We start from the raw sequence: 18,346 nt of genomic DNA on the forward strand, positions 1-18,346 counted from the left end.
GGGCGGCGGGGCCGGCGGAGGAGGAGCGGCGGCGGCCGTGGGCGGAGGAGGAGGAGGGCCGGGGCCGGCGAGGCCGGGTTTGACAGGAGGGAGGCAGGCCGGCAGGGAGAGCCGCCGGCGCGGGGAAGGGGCATGGCGGCGCCGGCGGCCCGAGGAGGGGAGGCGGCAGCGGTGGCGTGAGGGGACAGCTCTGCCCGGCGCTTGGCGGGCCGCAGCCCCGCCGGGCCGCACCATGGGCAGCGCCGACTCCAAGCTCAACTTCAGGAAGGCGGTGATCCAGCTCACCACCAAGACCCAGGTGAGGGCCGCCATGTCGGGCGGTGGGTGAGCTGAGGGGGGGCCGCCATGTCGGGAGCCGCCCGCCCGCCCTCAGGCGCGGCCTGCCCCGGCTCTGTGGGGGCCGGGGACGCTGAGGGGCAGCCGGGGCGGGCTGGCAGGCCCCTCTCCGCCGGGCCCTGCCCCGAGACACCCCCGGTGCTGAGGGAAGGGGGCGGCCGGGCCGCTGTCCCCGCAGCCCGGCTCTGGGGAGGGGGCCGGCGGGTGCTCGGGGCGGCGGTGGCGGCCCCGCCGGGGGCTTCAGCCGTGGCCGGCTGTGGTCCGCAGGGCGTGAGGCCGTGCCCCGAGGCTGGGGAGGCAGCGGGGTCTGGGCCAGCCGGTGCCATCGGCCGTGCCGCCGGTGTGCCGAGGGGCTCCGGTGCCCCCTCGGGCCGCAGCCGGTGCGGGGGCAGCCGCCAGCCCTGGCAGCGCCCGGCCGGTGTCACGGCGCCGCCGCCTCTGACATCTTGCGCTTTGCTAAGCAGAGCGAGACGCTGCTGCCGTGAGCGATGTCCGCGGCTCCCAGCGGTTTCAGCTGCAGCTTTACATCACCGCAAGGTTTGCCGGTGCCTCCTTTCCCGTATCTCTTCCCCACCCCCCGAACAACTGGTGGAGAACCTTGTCATCTTTTGGGGTATTAGAGGATTGAAAGGGCTGTTGGCCAGCCAGGCTGTTGGGAGAGCTCTTTGCAGCAGAAGCAGCTTCCATCTGTGACCTGTGAGGTAGTGCTTGATTTCTGCAGGCTGTACAGGAGGAGGAATTACATGTGTCAGGACTGTGGATAGGAGGGGTGGTTGCCTGGAGGTCTACAGATGTTGCGCATGTCCTGGGAGCAATTAAATTGAGAGCCCAGTAGCAGCAGCGCGCTGGCAGAAAATCGGTCGACTGTTCTTCTAAGGAGCAGAGGGATTTTGTTAGTTGAGAAATCACATCAGGTTCTTCTGAGCTGCAATGGAGAATTGCTGTTAATGATCCACCTTTGGCGGTGAGGCAGTAACTAGCTGCTGAGAAAACCTGGGGATGATGGCAGAAAGATGTTTAATGGTGGGGAATGAATTCAGAAAAGGGTATGGATGCAAACGGGTAAAGGGTAATAGGGGAAAAACTGCGAAAACTCAAGAGCCGAAGGCTAGGACTGGGAAATAAATCATAGATGGTAACGCTGGAAGAGCCTTTGAGAAACAGTGCTTATACTTTCTAAAGCAGTATCACTTCTATCTGCATTGCTCGGGAATGACTTTTGTGAACATGTTCTTAAAAACCTCAGATTGTGGATGTGCTGCAACATCCCTAGGCAAAAAGAGAAGCAGATGAAGTAATGTTTTAAGGGATTCTTCCAAAGTCTTTTCTGGATCCCACATAGTTCAGAGTGCTTTCAGCTTTGGGCTGTCCTTCTTCCACTGGGAAACATGCTTATAAAGGGAGATTGCGGGGGAGAAATCAAGCCTATAGGGATCTTCTTAGTCTGCTGTTCACAAAGAAAATCCTGTCTGAGGCAATCCTTGGTATCACCAGCCAAGAAGAGAGCAGTCCCCTCCCCTGGTTTATTGATGTGTGCAATGAAAGAATGTTCGCTGGGGCCCCGAGTAAAGGAAGCAGAAAAAGCTTCATTCTCGGCTGGATTAATTTCATGTCTTTGTGGCCTAGGTGAGACTAACTGCCATGTGGAAAAAGGGTGGGGTGTTGGCGCTCCCATATTTACATACTGTAGAAGGGCACTGGTGTTTGCTTGTGCAGGATGCGTGACTGGATTCTCCTGGAGCCTTCTGAGCTCATACCAGCAGCAACCTCCACGTAACCTCCTAGTCCGCGAGGCTTTAGATTCAAAACCAGGCTGCAATAATGGACAGAGTCAAATCCTTTGAAGCTATTAGCTCAAAATATGTTTTGCGTCTTCAGCAGTGTATCTCCTTTTTTGCAGCCATCTCCTCTGGTATTAGGTAGCTGGACAAATAGATTTCCATCAAATGATCTGTAACAGGAAACAGTGAGCTTAGTAATGCACTGTGTGGTGTTTCCCAAGGCTCTGATGGAAGGAAGCAGTTGAGCAGAAAGCACTACTCGCTCACTGGTGAAGGTTCAGAGCTGTTGCTAAAGTTAAATTTGTCTCAAAATAAGTTCTTATAATCCCCAGGCTTTTGTTAATTAAAAATATGAGCATTCCTGTATGAACATTTAAAGAAACATTAGATAAACAGCACTTGAATGCTTGTAGTACACGTGGAGCCCAGAACTTGAAAGATGAACTGAGCCTGGACACAAATGAAATTGACTTAATTGATTTTTTTTTTTAATTGCCAAGAGAAGCTCTGAAGGTGTTAGAGCATTAAAAAAGAAAAATTACTTCAGAATGACTTCAGTAGTGAAAAAAGGGCAGTAATACCAGAAGGAAGGAATTAGCTTATTCTACAGGTGTATATTTGTAATCATACATGGAGAAATGGGCTTCGGGATTTTTATATGATACATAGATATTACATTACAGTGCACGCCTTTAAATTGATAGGGTACATTCTTTTAATAATTAAACAGGTGTGTTTTACTTGAATGTGTGAGCCCTCCTGAGTTACCCATAAAAACACTGTGCATTTAACACGTGAAGGGAAACATAGATTGTGAGTATGACAACTAATCAGTGGCAGAGCAGGGAACTGAAGCTGGGAGTCTTAACTGCTGGTGAAACTGGTTTTCTTTACTCAACCAGTTTGTGATTAAATGGTTCCTGTAAGCAACTGACTGGAAGATAAGAAATTTTGATCTTGGGAACCAGTTTGTCAGATTTTAGTGCTAGCTATGCCTCTGCTTTTAAAGAGACAGGAAGGATCAAACAAGGGACAAACTCCTGTCCTTCCTTTATCCCTGATGTGGCAATGCAGCAGTACAACAGGCTGTTAATTTGAGCCCAATACAAGTACATCTTGCACTTGGAGAGAGGGAGAGATGTCTGTTTCAGGTAGTCTCTCTCTGACAGTAGTCAAACTTGACTCAAGTGTCTGGGTGTCTCGGGCTGATGAAAAGCAAAGTTGTCTTAAAAGCAAAGCTGTAACTAATACTGCACACAGCTGACTGTTGTCCTAGGCTTTCCCTGCCAGACTTCTACAAATCCCATTTTCCAGTTTCCTTTGCAACACTTTCTCTGCTGTGGGAGTGGAGAACTGGTAGCAGACTCCTGGAGTTTCTCCTTGATTTGTGCACTGCTGACTGCAAAGTTCCTATAGAAAAATTTACTATTGCTCTGAAATCTGTGTGGAGCTGTTGTCCTTGGCAGCAGAGATGAAATCTTGCTAGTAACTAATGTTTTGAATAAAATTGTCCTCAGACTTTCCGTTTGCACAGTGGCTCACAAACAGGTGGTAGAAAGGTGTGTGAGTTGCCTCAAAGTAATCTGCTAGCTCTGCAGGGTTGCCTGATCTCCTGGAGGTCAATCAAGTGCTGCATGAATGGCGCTCTGGTGACTACACTCCGTAGTTTTGCCTCATTTGGGGTGGAAAGGAGCATGCTACTGTTGCATATTCTCTGAGCTTGTGTAGTGCTGCCTAGAAACCCTGGTCAGGGACAAGGGACCTGCTTTGCTGTAGAGTCCCAGAAAAAGGAGAATCCCTGCCCCAAACACCTTGCCACCTTGACTGGTGGGTTGCTCAGTTGGTGTGTTGGCAAGAAGCAAAAAGAGAATACAGTGAGTGAGACTAGTGGCTGCTTGCCCCCTTGATTCTTTGCTGATGGTTTGCAGCAACCTTGGAATTGGTTTGACAGCCCTCCAGTAGGGACCTGTTAGAGGAATTGTTGAGAATGGGCATTTGATACAAAGGTGTAAGTGCAGAGAGCTCTTAGTTGGGAGGAGGATGCAAACACTCACCCTGCCAGAGTTTGTGGGGGATTGTATCTGAAAGAGAAAGTGAAGGTGGTGCTAAGTGTCAGGCTGGGGACAGTAACAAATGGGGGGAGGCTGTGCCTTGGGACCTTTTCCTGTTTATAGGACACTGTCAGCTCCACTGTTTTCCTGTTTCCTGTGAGGTATCCTGTTTGCCTGGGGATTGCCTGTTCAGGGCTGTGATTCTCTGATCGGTAACTGGCAAGATGTTTGCAATCCAAGCATCTTCCTTTTCTGACTCTTACAGTGTGTGGTTTTCTTTACAGAACCCGAAACCCAGCATTTATAACTATTGGGGAATGAAGGCTGGAGGTGTCCAGTAGGACTGGTTCCACCTTTGAGTGGCCAACATGCAGGTGGGAGGTCTATACATCTTGTTCAGGTGAACTGGAAGGCAAAAGTCTCCCTCCTTGCCCACTCTGAGATGTCACATCACCTCGGCTCTGCCTGCTGTGTTCTTAGCAGCCACTCTGTGCTACAGTCATCCTTTTGGTGTGGAGAGCTTGGAGCAGGCAGCAGCATCTCTTCCTGCCAGCTCTATAACTTCAGCAGCCTCTGTGGTGGGGTGCATGGAGGGTCAGGAGCTCCCTTTGCACTCCAGATGTGTTTCCAGAGTAGAGCTGGACTACTGATCCCTTGATTCTTCCAGCAACGAAGTTCTCATTCTCATTGCACTACTGGTGCAGTGCTGGTTGTCTGCACTGTGCTGGAGGAACATCAGGATATTTTTTTTTTTAACCTGTGCTGCAGCTTCCTCCCTAAAAGAAGAGACATTTGTGCAGATCTGGAGGATCTGAAGTGGCCCCAGATGACAGCATTGCTGGTGAGGATTCAGCTCTTCTGGTTAAAGCACTGTCAAGGCTAGCTGTGGTGCTGTGGGATTTGTACTGCAGCATGTGCAGTACCAACACTTGTAACTAAATCTTGACATTTCCAAATGAAGATACGCGGTGCTGGTGAACAGGACTGTTCTAGGTCTATGTATTTCCCTTCTCTGTGAGCTAGATACAGGCTGTTGGGTGAGCTCAGTGTGAAGAAATGGATATTTAGATCCCTAGAGATGATGCCGTTTACAGAATACGGTCAGTTTAAAAACATCCAGTAACGTTCTGTCAAGGAGATGAGTATTATGTGGATCAAGTAGTTTCCTGATGCCAGACTGTTAATTAAAACAGGGGGGCTGCAGGGACGTGACTCAGTACTGAATCCATGTCCCAGGATTGTACGTGGGATGCCATCTGTTGAAGAGGAGCTCACTTGCTGCAGCTATTAAAAATGAAAAAAAATGGTGGTTTAGTCTAATCTGCTTGCCAAGATGGCAGCCGTAACATTATGTGGCTGCAGCATCCAACGTTGCAGCTTGGGTAATTGCTGCTATGCTTTTCTACCTGCATGTAATTTTAGTCAGGAGACAGTGTTCTTCAATTCATCTTGGCTGTTGTGTTACCATCTGTAAAATAGCGGCTGTGTTCAACCTCTGAGGAGGCCTCAGGCTAGTGGGAGGTAAAAGGATCTGTGCCTGCCGGAGGGAAATGGTTTTCTGCTTCCCCTCTACAGGAGAGTGAAGCCATTATTTATGCATGATGTCCAATTAGCAGCAATTGCTGCTCACTGTTGTCAGTGGGAGTGGCTGTGGCAGGCAGCCAGTAGGTACATGTGGCAATTATACATGCAGTTGTGGTACGTGGCTTGAAAGGGGCTGTAAAAAGTGTAGGATGTTTCATGCATTACATAGATTGGATTTCCAAGGACTTGGCTCTTTTTGAGGAGCATAATTAGAGATGAGATTTGCAAAATAGCTCTGCTTTCCATTTAAGCATTTCATGCCCAGGTCACAAAGAGCACATCTCCTTCACACACTCAGGAAGCTGAAAGTTAAGCTGTAAACACTTGGCTGTTCCTACAGATCCCCTCTGAGGAGCTGTGATTTTTGAACCATTTGGGAAAAGTTGTCCTTCCCTTAGGAAGAAGCTTGGTGGAAACTTACTTTGGTGGCCAGGTGATAAAACAAAGAAGGTTTCAGCACTACAGCAGAGTTTAAGAAGATGCCTGAATACCTGTGGTTTTGTGGTTGGGTTTTTTTTTCCTGGTTTTGTTTTTAAAGACTGGAGAGTTGCTTGGGCTGATTCGTTGCATGGCTGGAAGGCCCAGGACAAGCGATAGGCAGCCTCTACAGCCCTGGAGCGATAAGGCAGAGAGCTGCAAGGCAGTAACCTGCTATACCAGTTTGGAGGTGGCCTGCCTGCCCCTCTCGCTTTTTGGCCTTTGTGTGGTAGTGCCACACCACCTGCTCAGACTGTGGCTGTTAATGAAGGAGGTGATAGCAAAAGGTGTCAGAGCTGTGAATGAGCTGTTCTCTCCCGAGTTGCATCTTAGCTACATTTAGAAACAGTATAGAGCTGGGCAAGTTTTCTGCCTACTACAGCAGAGCTGGGAGTGGGCAGGAATTGTTTAAGTTAAACACACATTCATATTTTTGCCCCTTTCCCACCTGATGTGGTAGACCTGCCCACGGTGCTGATTATTGCAGCTGGTGAGAGCTGCTTTGCTTTAGAGCCGGTGCACAGTATATGCAGGAGGCTCCCCCTTGCCCCAAGCCCAGGGCTGGGGTTGCTCAGGCAGATGGCTCTTCTGACCTACCGAGCATGCTACTGTGCCTCTGCGTGGCTGAGGATCAGGAAGAGCTTCTGTCTTCCTCTTCAGACTGAAATCATGGGTCCATCTTTTCGTGCTGCTTGGCATAAACAAACATGTATTTATCTCACCCCTAGTAGGTGGACCCTTGGGCTGAACGGGCACTCCCAACCTCGTTTGGGTGATGCTATCTTTTGGCAAGTGTGTTTAGATGGGAGGAGCTGTGCTCAGTTTTAGACTGGCTGAAAAGTTAAGTCTTTCCTGATTATCCAGAGCTCCAGGCTCTGGATGCCTGAGATGTTGTGTAATGGAGATGTCCTCTTGTTGAGCGCTGGCATTTTCGCCTTTTGGGTAGTGGCAGGTCACACCGTGCTTCTGCAGGGTTAGAGGCACAGCTGGCTCTGTGTGTCTGAGCCTCTGCTTCACCTTGAATGGCTGGCGCTGCTCTCTGGCTCTACAAAGCCATAAAGTACAAAGCAAGGCCCAGGCTGCTTTGTTCAGCCACATATAACCTGACACCCAGGTTGTCATCGTTGTTTTGATTTCTAAGTAGATGCCACGCTGTCAGGAAGAAGCTGGGGGAAATAACATGGGGACTGTGCAGCCGGCTGTACAGAGCTCTTTCCAGCTGCAGTCTGGCAAACAGACTGTTGTTATGGTCAGCATCCCTAGCAGTGAGGTTTCAGGGTGGGCTCAAGGAGAATATTTGCTCCCTTGCTGTGAAAAGGGGACAGCAGCACTGGTAGAAGAGGAGGTTGTCTGCACCTGCGGAGCCAGAAGAGATAATGGGAAGAGGTGTATTCCCAGGTGTGGGGCAGGGTAGTGATGGGCTTCTCAGACCACAGGTCTGAAATGGATTGCTTTTTTTGGTATTTCAGTTTCGTCCTTCCATCTTCCTCTTTGCATTGCAGACTTAGTGCTTTTTAAGAGGAAAGTCTTGGCAGCGACCGGCTGCACTGAGTCCAGTTGCGTATAAATACTTGATTCAGAAAAATCAATTCTGTTGTGTCCATAAGTGCTTTGAGGTGGGTCTGTGAGTTCTGTGGGTCTGTTCATGCCATGTTCATGACATTTCCTTGAGACTTTGGTTACAATTGAAGTAATTCCAGTGCACTCTCAGGGCATCCTTGGCTTGTTCTGAAGGTGATAGAGTGCATGAGAGCAGTCTGGCCCATGCGTGTTGGGAAAGATCTTGTAACACATGCCCTAGGCTGCAGACAAGCAGGTGGCCTCATGTATGTTGTGACTCCATGAAAGACTTGGGGAGTCCCAGCCTGATGCAGTTGGTCACGTAGATGTCTTGCTGCTCACCCTCTTCCTGAGGGAATGCTCTGTTTGGGAGATCAAATCAGCCAAAGCCCTGATAACAGAGGGTGAGGTACAAAACCAGTGCCAGTGTGTTTTATTGAACCTCTTCTGTGCCTGGTTCCATCCCCAGGCTGGGCACAATCGCTAATGTTTGGACCTCATAGAACGGTAGTTCTGCATCTGTAACCATGTTTGTCTTTCCACAGCCTGTGGAGGCAACGGATGATGCTTTTTGGGACCAGTTCTGGGCAGACACAGCCACTTCAGTGCAGGATGTCTTTGCCCTTGTACCAGCTGCAGAGATCCGAGCAGTGAGAGAAGAATCACCTTCAAACTTGGCAACTTTGTGCTATAAGGTAAGGGTGGTGCTGTCTTACTCTTTGGTGCTTACTAGTAGGGGTGTGTTCTGGGATCACTAGTCCTGTGGCTCCCAAGGGAAGGCAGGTACCATATTACTTCCTTGTGCCACATGGTGTGCTTGCTTGTCCCTGTCTCTTCCTGATGGTAGCTCTCAGCCCTTACTCTCCTGGTTTAGCACAGACCACAGCTGGCATTTGCTTACTTGAGAGCTTTTTTCCTCTTGTCCCCTTCCTATGTTTCACTGCCTCTTGGGTCTTGCCAGCTACATAAACTGCTTCCTGCTTAGAAGACTTGTACCAAGGCTGCATATCTGTGACAAGGCTAGTATATCTGATTCCTTGTCTGCATCTAAATGCTCCTCACCATGCATCAGTCTGGCTTCAAGCTGATAGATCCCAGAGGGATATGGAGATTGTCACTGTAAAAGTGCCTGGATGTTCGATGAAAATCATAAGACTTTTTTCTTTTTTTCTTTTTTTTTTTTTTTTTTGTGACATCAGAACATTCCTGATGCTGCTTCTGGTGTTGCCACATCCTTGTGTGGATCACAAGGGACATTGACTCACATTTCGTACCCTGCCAGGTTTGGCAAATCATCAAGCTCGTGAGCAACAGCCTGAAACTTACTCTGCCCGGGAAAGCACAGGTGTTAATAATGCTCCTGATCTGAGCTGTGCAGAGTAGCCTTGAATTTGTAGATCAGAAACATTTAAAACTGGGAAAATGCCAATTCCAAATGGTTGCTGCCATCCTGTTTTCCTTTCCTGCTCTACAAAATGTGCCTGACACCTACTGAATCATACTGAAGGTACCTCTGACTGGGAATCATGCCTCAGACAGATACCTGTAGTGGGTACTTGAGAAAGAATACAAAAATGAGGAAAAGTAGAACAGTTCTTCCCCAGTGCTGGCTTCTGGCAGTCAGCAGCTTGGGAATCAAGAAGGGCTGAGGAGACCTGTACTGACTGTATAACCCCTTTGACTCTGTGTTCTTTTTCCCCCCAAACCCAAGACTAAAATATGGGCTGTTCTTCCTACTGGAAACAGATGTGTTGGGATACCTGGTGACTGCAGGGCTGTTTACCCAGGAGCCCTAGATCTTCAGATACCAGGGTCAGAGGAGTCTGCAGACTCCTGCAGTGCTTTTGCCAGGCTGGGGTCCTGACCTGTGCCTTGTGCAGCATGCCGCTGGAGTTGGCAGTGCTGTGTGTTCATGGAGAGTGCAACAGCGTGGCTGAAATGTCATTTGCAGTCATGGCTAGAGACTCAAAACTGTAGAGAGTCATAAATGTGCCTGAAAAATAGTTAAGCTTGGTCACAGCGTAGTGTGCGGACAGGCTGAAACTACACAAACAACATTTAAATACCCATTAAGGCAATGACGCAAGCTAGCAGAATCAGTGACCCAGACAGTCTACTATGAAACTAAGCAGAGACACATGACTTCATGAATTAAAAAGCAGCAAGGTGAATCCTTGGCAGATATTTTGGCTTTCATTTCCCCTTGGGATCAGGGAGTAAGAGCAAGTGGGTGCAACTGCTGGGGGAAGGAGCTGCCTCTTTCTGTCTGCGAGTAAAACCTCTTGCCACTGCATCCTAGGGCTGTGGTTGCTGCCTGGCAAGACCCACATCCTATTCTGAAAAACACAGTGAGTGTCTCCATTGACAGTTTCGGCAGCAATTGGATGGACTGCAGCGTCTCAGCCCAGAAGTTCTTTCCAGAGCAGCAGTTCTGTTCACAGGGTCGGGGTGGGGGTGGGGGGGAAAACCTGGACTATCACCCTCCTCTGCAGCAGGACCTTGACAGGCTCTGCTGGAGGCTGTATCCGTATACTTAATAGTCACAGGCAGCAGCTTTAGCTCTCACCTCCTGAGTCATGAGAGGTCCCTACTGTAATCGCAACAGCACATACAGCTCTGTCAGACTTTATGTATTTCTGTGCAATCTTCCTCTGCCAGTGCCTCATGCCATGCAGCAAAGCGCTGCCGCCTTGGTTCTGCCTGCGTCTTGTGTACCTGATGCGGCTGATTAATCTGCTCTGCGCTGTGCCGTGTCATGGAGCAGTGCTGGAAGAAGCCTTCTGGTGCTGTGGCTGTCTGGCTCACATGGCACGACTGTGTGCTGCATGGATTAGCCCTGGTATGTGGAGTCTCTTGCAGTGGCACAGTAGACATTCAGAAAGGTCTGTTTAAGATCATTAACCCTATTTCTGCAGTTTCAAACAGCAACAGCACCTGTGCAATTCAACTGGGAGAAAATGGGCTCTAAGAACTGTTTATAACTTTATGTGGGGGTGTCACCAGCAGGACAGACCTGCCCAGCTCTTGCTATCTTGTGTCCAGGCTAATGCTACCTGCCTTGGTTTTGTTTCCTTCAGGCTGTGGAGAAGCTGGTGCAGGGAGCAGAGAGCGGCTGCCACACAGAGAAGGAGAGGCAAATCGTCTTGAATTGCTGCCGGCTCCTTACCCGTATCCTGCCTTACATCTTCGAGGACCCAGACTGGAGAGGTTTCTTCTGGTCAACTGTCCCTGGGGCTGGCCGAGGAGGGGTCTGTCTCTTGACACTTATTCTTCTTTCTGGAGGATGAAGGGAAGGCTGCAGCAAGGAGACCCTGTGTACATTTGGGGGCAATTTTTTCCAGTTATTTCTATTCAGTCAGAAATTAGGTGTCACCTTCTAAATTCTTTTTCTTCCTTTGATTCTTGCTGTTCTTTCTCTTGCCCTCAACCGCTTTGTTTAGCGCAGGTTGCTGCGTCATCTGAATATTTCACTTGGGTGTGTAGCTGTAGGAGAGCACTGGTACGTGAGAGAAGGTTGTCCATTATAACTGAAGGTGTGAATCAAAATGAACATGAGTGCAGTGCTAAAGGCTGCATGACTTCCTTAAACTGAAATGACCTTGTTCCATTAACTAAATAAAGTTCATGTAAGGTTGGAATCAAATAGAACAGGTTGGCATTTCCACTGACTTTACAAGGTCACATTTAAAGCAAGCAGTGCCAGAGAAGCACTCAGCATCGTGATTAAATACCCCGCTTATGAGCGGAGTGATACAGGGGCCTGGCCTGATGGGTGAAACCCACAACTGAGTAAGAGTGATTAAAGAATTGGGTACTGTATCTCGCTCTGTCAGTGACATGTATAACCTCTGGGGAGTCTCTGAACCTCCCCGCATTTCTCTGTCTGGAGAGCAGGCACGGTAGTGCTCTTCTGTGCCTCAGGACGAAAGTGCTTTAGGATCTCCTGCAAATAGGAGAAAGTGTTGAAAACACAGCTGAGTTAGGCCAGGAATACTTATTTGCCTGCTTGCTCCCTCAGCAGCTGCCTGCTCTGCACACAGAGCCCTCTTCAATGAATTTCTGAATCTGCAGGTCCGCATGGCTGTACTGAAAGAGCGTGGTTTCCCCGAGTTTTAAGTGTATTGCAGTGTCTCTGGGGATGATTATAAAGGGTCAGCAGTGGTTGGTACCTTGCAGCTTTCTCTGTCTCTGCCCATCACTTCTAATCTGTTTCACCTGAGGCCAATTCAAGGGAAGTTCTGGATAGTGGAAAGGGAAGTCTTTGCTAGCCCTGCTCTGTTATGTGATCTGTGCGATTGGGAGGGTGGTGGTTGTCCATCCTTTCATCCCTGCAGGGGGCCAGGGAGTGCTGGAGAGGCTGAACAATGGAAGAGCTTGTTTTGGGAAGGAACACGCGGGGTGCCTGGTGCTCTGATCCAGCTAGGCTGCTGTTACTACTGTTTTTCCACCTTGTTCAGCACCTAGAAGAGACAGTTTCTCAGCTTTAGAGTGGTGGGGTCACCCCAGGGCAGTCCAGCTCAGTTCATGTGTGCTGGGTTGGGGAGCCCTCCTGCTGGGATGTGCCTGCTGAATGCCAGTGGAGCTGTTGTGGTTCAGTGTGCTCCATCATTTAACCGTGTGCAGAAACAGCTATAAGGCTGGCTGAGCTGCCTGGCAGGGGATAACAAATAAGCCCTGAGATGTTAGGGAAGCAGGGGTCACTACTAATCTAGGGGCAACAGCTTTGCTGTCTGACAGCTGGTTTCTCTCTGGGAACTGAAGGAGTAGATGATGGTATGCCTGGACCATTAGTAAATATCTCTGCAATTATCCTTCGCCTGCTTCATGATGGAGTGATGGATGACAGAGCTCCTGGAGAATGGGTGCCTCCCTCCTGTAAGGGAGTCTGCGTTGTGTACAGATCTGATGGTTTGTTGTATGTCACCCCATTTTGGATGTAGTGGTACCCAGAGCCTATAGGGACTTTTTTCTGGCAGCCAAGGTGATCTTAGCAAAGATCATTATTGGAAAAGAAATCCCCTTGGACTGTAATGCTTGTCATTTTTTTTTTTCTCTGACTATGAGTCCAAGTGAAAGCATCTTGCTCTCTGGGCCTCTCCTTACATCCGGGATCTGTTTGACGGTAGTCATCTTGCTGTCACTGAGACAGAAGTCGGAGCCACACAGGCTATTATCTCCGTTGGCTGCCTGTTAACAGAGCCATATGTTGTGCACAGGCTGAGAGAGGCCTGGCTGAGGTAGATAAGCTCCTGCTATTCCTGCTCCATGCCTTTCCCTCCAGCACCAGTGTGTGGTGGGGAAGGCCGCCCATCCAGGATGTTATTTGACAGGCAGGATCTGGCAAGGTTTCCCGTGGCAACAGCTGCAGAGGAGTAGCCATGCATGATTTGAATGATTGCTTTGAATGCTGGAGATGGCAAAATCCTCTCTGCTGTCATGCTTGCTCTGCCACGGCAGGCTGAGGTGGCCCCTTGCATGATGCACGCAGCCTCTCCCATTATGTTGCCTCCAGTTCTGGGCAAACCACACAGGACTTTGGAGATTTTACACCTTATTGTTGCTGGCTGCCTTCTTCCTATTGCTGTGCACCATCCAAATCACCTCCGTGACTATAAAGCTCTCTTCTCTGTAAATGGTTCCCTTTCCTTTTGTCTTCAGTGAGACAAGCATCTCAGCATGGCAAGCTCCAGTGCTACTCTTCTGTTTCCCTACCATCTCTAGGCCTTTGTCTGCTCAGTTTGGTGACATTAAACAGCTTGTTCCTGCTTAGTCATCACCTTCCAGGGGGGAATTATTTCCTGTACTGAATGGGGTTTGTGTGGTTTTCCCTCTTGTTCCTTTGTAACGTCTTGTTTCCTTTTGTGTTCCTGGGGAGCTATCTTCTCTTGCTGTGTTACACTATTGTTACTGTCTGCTGGTTGTTAACCCTGGGCTGACAATATTCTTCCATGTTTCTCACTTAGGGAGATGAAGAGGATGAAAATGCCCGGCCATTGGCCGAGTCGTTGCTCCTTGCTGTCGCAGATCTGCTGTTCTGTCCAGATTTCACTGTGCAGAGCCACCGGAGGAGCACGGTGGTAAGTTGAATCATAAGATTATCTGCATAGAGGTAGATTAGCTGCATGGTAGGGGGTACCCTGGAAAACCCCAGCAGCTTTTCTGCAAACCTGCAGGCAGGAAAATAAGGAGTCACTGAGCATGAACCCATAGTCACTAATACTGATCAACATTTTGGGTTCACTCTGTGATGTTTGTGCCTTCCAAAACGGATGTTCTGTGACAGCTGTGTGAGTCTCAGATGGAGTGGCTGGCTCTTATCCCTGCACTACAGCTCACCCCTCAGAAAAAGGTGGTTGTGCTGGCAAACAACTGCTCTTCTGTTGTTGCCAGTGGAGCAGAGACCTTTAGCACCTTGTTCCTTCCACTGGCAATTTCGTGCAGCCCGGGGCAGGAAGCAGTTTGCCTAATTGCAGGTGCTGTGATCTGAATGAGTGGATGGTCTGCTGTGTCCATCTCCTCTCCCTCTTTGTATCATTGCAGCAAAGACAAATGTGTTCTGATCCTTGTAGTGACCATCCTTACTTCAGAGGAGTTCCCTGAAGCAGGGACCCCCTACCAGGTGGGCTGAGGACAGATTCTGGTGCATCTCCTTCCCTCCCTCTCTCTCTCCCATCTCACCAATGACTCTCTGGTGTTTCTAGTAGGTCCAGTCTATAAAAAAAAGTGGGCAGCCCTCCTTTTTTATATAGCTGTGAAGTAAATTAAAAATGAACATGCTAAACCGTGGTGTATTTGATGGCTGCAAAATTCCCTGAAAAATCTGAGTAATAAGTTGCTTGCTTGAGGCGTCTGAGTAGCAGAAACAGTTGAAATCTGCGACCTGGGAATGAAGGGGCAAGGCTGGAGCAGAGCTACCCATGTGCTGAGACTAAGTGGGAGTGAGGCTGAAGCAGATGGACTTGCTGTCTGGTGCTGTCACTTGGCATGGATTGCACAAGTTGTAGTGACAACAGTTTTTCCTGGGAGAGCACCCCTCATCGCCCCTGTGATTTCACCCTTGGCAGCAGCCAGCCTAGCTTTCCAGGGCTCTGGGCAACTTTGAATTAGACAATGAGATTGTGAATGCTTTATGTTCCTTGCTGTTAGCTGCCTGTCTGCTGCCTCCAGCCTCTGTAGTCTTTGCCTGGTTGTCTTCCCTCTCTGGATCTGGTTTGACCTTCACTCTTGGGCCTGACTGCAGGGTAGGAGCAGAGAGATGAATACAGCCACCTCATGCTCATGGTAGAATGACACGTAGCCCCAGAGATAGATGGTGGTGGATATTTGCTGAAGCAGAATTGGGTAAAGAGGAAGAGTAAGAACTGGGAGGGAATGGGCAGAGGAGACCTGGGACTGTTTGCCCTCCTACTGAAGTCAGCCCTGGAATTACAGCTAGAAACTGACTCCCTTTGTCATGTGCAGTGCCCGTGTCTCTGTGTTTTAGCATTTACTTGTGAGCTCTTTGAAGGCATCAGCACCTGCTTTTTTAGGCCTGGGGAGCTGCTGTAATGGCAGCTATTAACATACTGTCTCCTCCTGGTGTTCCTGCTTAGTCACACATGGTAGAAGCAGGTTTGTGGATGTAATCGCATTTCTTTCCATGAAGCCTGTGCCTGGCAGGAGATGTTGAAGATTTGATTGTGGAGGGAGGTCTTGGGCACTCCAGTCTCAGCGAGTGTTGTTCTGAGGAGCTTGGTAAGAAACTTGACAGTAGGTGAGCTCTGGCCTATCTGTAGGAAGTGAGTAGCAAGGAAGGAAAAGCTCAGGCTGAGGAGAAAGCTGTGGTTGCTTCCCTGTCAGCAGTAGCTGCTGTCAGCATGCTGCTTTTGTGGTAGTCGTGGTTAGGGTGGTAAGTGCATCTTGGTTGCCCTCAAGCCCTGCTGAGATCAGTGCCTTTGTGGGAGGGAAGTTATGCAAAGGGAACCCAGAGCAATGAGGAACAGTCCTTTGATCTGCTTTCCCCAAGTGCAAGGAGGAAAAAGGGCAGGTGGTAGAATTTGCTTATTTAAACCCCAGAAGAGAGACAGCCAAAGTGTGCCAAGTGCACTTGATGCAAACATATTCATCTGGACTCTTGCTCCTGGTCATTTTTGGAGGGTCAGCAGGTGATTTTCAATGGCTGCTTGTCTCTGCAAAGCTGTTTTAACTCTGCCTTAACTGACCATGACAAAAAAGGGTGAATTGCTGCAGTTCATATCCTCAGGTTGCAAAGCAAGAGTTTGGGAGTCATGCCAACAACTGTCAAGGGACTGGGAGTGTTCTGGCTAAGGGAAATAACATTTTTTGGAGCCGCTTTCTTGCTTTCCCTCTGAAAAGCAAGTTGCAGCCATATCCACTTTTGTTATAAACAAGGGTTAATTTGCGGCTCTCCTGCCTTTGTCGTGCAGCCATTTTGAGTCACCATTATGTGGGTGAGCTCAACACGTGGGCCCTGAGGCAGGGTGGAGGTGTTGAGCAGGGCTGAGCCCCTGTGCGGTGCGCTTGATCTGCAAAGGAAGAGCCCTGACCTGAGCTGTGTTTCATGAGATGTGGAGGAAAGGACAGGCGATGGTGATGCATCCAGTAATGAGAACAGAATGTATTTTGGATCCTTTGGCATTGGGTGACCCTTCCCAGTGGAGGTGGCTAGCACTGCACCTTAGCATGCTCGAGTAATGGTCTTGCTCTGCATGGTCCTCAGTACCTGTTGAAGATGAAAGGCCCTCTGTCAGGGGTGCTCCCTGGGGGGGGGTTGGTATGCACTGTCTGAGTGTCTGGATGCTTCTCTGCTGGTTTCTTTGCTACTGCTAGAGACAGGGGCTGCACTGTCTGGGATACCAGTAGTGCTGACAGCTCTGACTCTTGCCTTCTGTGGCCCAACCTCTTATTCTCCCACAGGACACAGCAGAAGATATCCACTCCATTGACAGCTGTGAGTACATCTGGGAGGCAGGAGTGGGCTTTGCTCATTCTCCACAGCCTAACTACATCCACGACTTGAATAGGTAAGAGGGTCTGCAAAGGCAGAATGGAAGGAAACTGGGCTCAGGAGAGAAGGATCTGGGGGAGATAGGCTCTCCTTGCCTCCTCGGGGATCAGATTCCCAGGGAGCTTTCTACTTGCTCCCTTCTGAGCTAACAGGACTGGCAACAATAACAAAAAAACCAGCTGACCTTTTAAATAGCTTTTTGTAGTATGATATGGGAGTCAGAGTGTCTGTGACAGGAACTGGCAAAGCATTGCTGCTTTGAAAATGCCCAGGAGCTCTACTGTAATTCTTTTTCATAAAGCAGCAATTCTGCTGAGCTTTGTGCCAGTGACGTCAGTATTGCTTATGAAATGAAATGGGCTTAGCTCTGTGTGGGGAGGTCTTTCTAGATGGGACTGAGCATTCCTTATGTGTGTGTTTGTGGTAAGTGATTGTGCCTCCTGTGCCCAGTTCCTGCTCCTGAATGGCTCCAGGCCTTGGCTTCTTCCCTTCTTTCAGGACAGAGCTGCTTAAGCTGCTGCTGACCTGTTTCTCTGAGGCCATGTATCTGCCTCCCTCCTCAGAGAGCAGCAACGCCAACCCCTGGGTTCAGTTCTTCTGTTCTGCGGAGAACAGGTGAGGGTGTGAAGGGTGGGGGACTGGGTGCTAGGGGAGAAATACCTTCAGATCTCTTCCACGGACCGTGTTGGTAACGGGGGACCATAGGACTTACTCCTCCAACATCTAGGAGCTTTACCCTTTTTCTTTGTCCCTGTCTTACGTGCTCCCCATTAGCATCTCTGCTTAGTAGGAGTTATTCCTCAGCAGCAAAAGGAGAGATGGAGCATGGTGCTCACTGGAGTTTGCTGCAGGACCGATCCCTGTCCCCTGGGAAATGGCAGATCCTGTTCCCTGCTGTAGACCCTGTTCCCTCGTGGGGGTGGTGGCGTGGCACTGCAGTGGGTGGCTTGTGGCGTTGGTGGCGGATGGGTGCTGCCCTCTGGTGACGTTGTCTCCTCTGGGACTTTCAGCTCCTCTGGTGACAGTTGGAAAGACAGTTTTGTCTTTCCAGAGCCTAGAGAGCTTTGAGGTTCTTTCCCCTTTGGATTCCTCTGGGAGGCCACACAGCCTTTTTCACCTCCCCTTCCCTCTCAGCTGTAGTTCAGGAGACTGGAGCATCGGTTCTTGTTTCTGGGCTGCTCGGTCGTGGGCCGTTGCCATAGGTTAGAGAGGATAATTGTTTTTTGTCATGACCCCAAACACTTGGAGAGAGATGTATGTCCCTCCCCAAGGCCGCACCTTTTGCTTCCTGCTTCTGAGAATGTTTTCTCCTCCGCAGACATGCACTTCCACTCTTCACCTCGCTCCTGAACGTCGTCTGTGCCTACGACCCGGTGGGTTATGGGATTCCTTACAATCATCTGCTTTTCTCTGACTACCGTGAGCCGCTGGTGGAGGAGGCAGCCCAGGTGCTGATTGTCACTTTGGACTATGACAGCTCCACCAGCTCAAGTCCCACTGTGGATGGCACAACCACTGGCACAGCCATGGATGATGTGGATGTGAGTGAC

The 18,346-nt window shown here is 49.6% G+C and overlaps 2 protein-coding genes across 5 annotated transcripts in view; one reads left to right on the top strand and one right to left on the bottom strand.

Annotated features, from left to right (window-relative positions):
- NUP85 (nucleoporin 85) overlaps nucleotides 1-18,346 on the bottom strand; it is a 246,140-nt gene that overhangs the window by 135,937 nt on the left and 91,857 nt on the right. The gene's annotated exons all lie outside the window — the stretch shown is intronic.
- HID1 (HID1 domain containing) overlaps nucleotides 23-18,346 on the top strand; it is a 31,854-nt gene continuing 13,530 nt past the window's right edge. For 2 of the 3 annotated variants that reach the window (XM_080389457.1, XM_080389458.1), the window contains exons 1-7: nucleotides 23-298; nucleotides 8,335-8,484; nucleotides 10,867-11,037; nucleotides 13,753-13,866; nucleotides 16,706-16,812; nucleotides 17,295-17,411; nucleotides 18,115-18,337. In XM_080389457.1, the coding sequence (XP_080245583.1) occupies nucleotides 233-298; nucleotides 8,335-8,484; nucleotides 10,867-11,037; nucleotides 13,753-13,866; nucleotides 16,706-16,812; nucleotides 17,295-17,411; nucleotides 18,115-18,337 (948 nt within the window). In that variant the 5' untranslated portion in view covers nucleotides 23-232. Of the gene's footprint in view, nucleotides 299-349; nucleotides 5,010-8,334; nucleotides 8,485-10,866; nucleotides 11,038-13,752; nucleotides 13,867-16,705; nucleotides 16,813-17,294; nucleotides 17,412-18,114; nucleotides 18,338-18,346 lie in introns of those variants that run through there. The other variant, XM_080389459.1, reaches the window with a different exon arrangement.

This window comes from Falco punctatus (assembly GCF_963210335.1).
Source record: "Falco punctatus genome assembly, chromosome: 1".
In the NCBI taxonomy this organism is placed as follows: Eukaryota; Metazoa; Chordata; class Aves; order Falconiformes; family Falconidae; genus Falco; species Falco punctatus.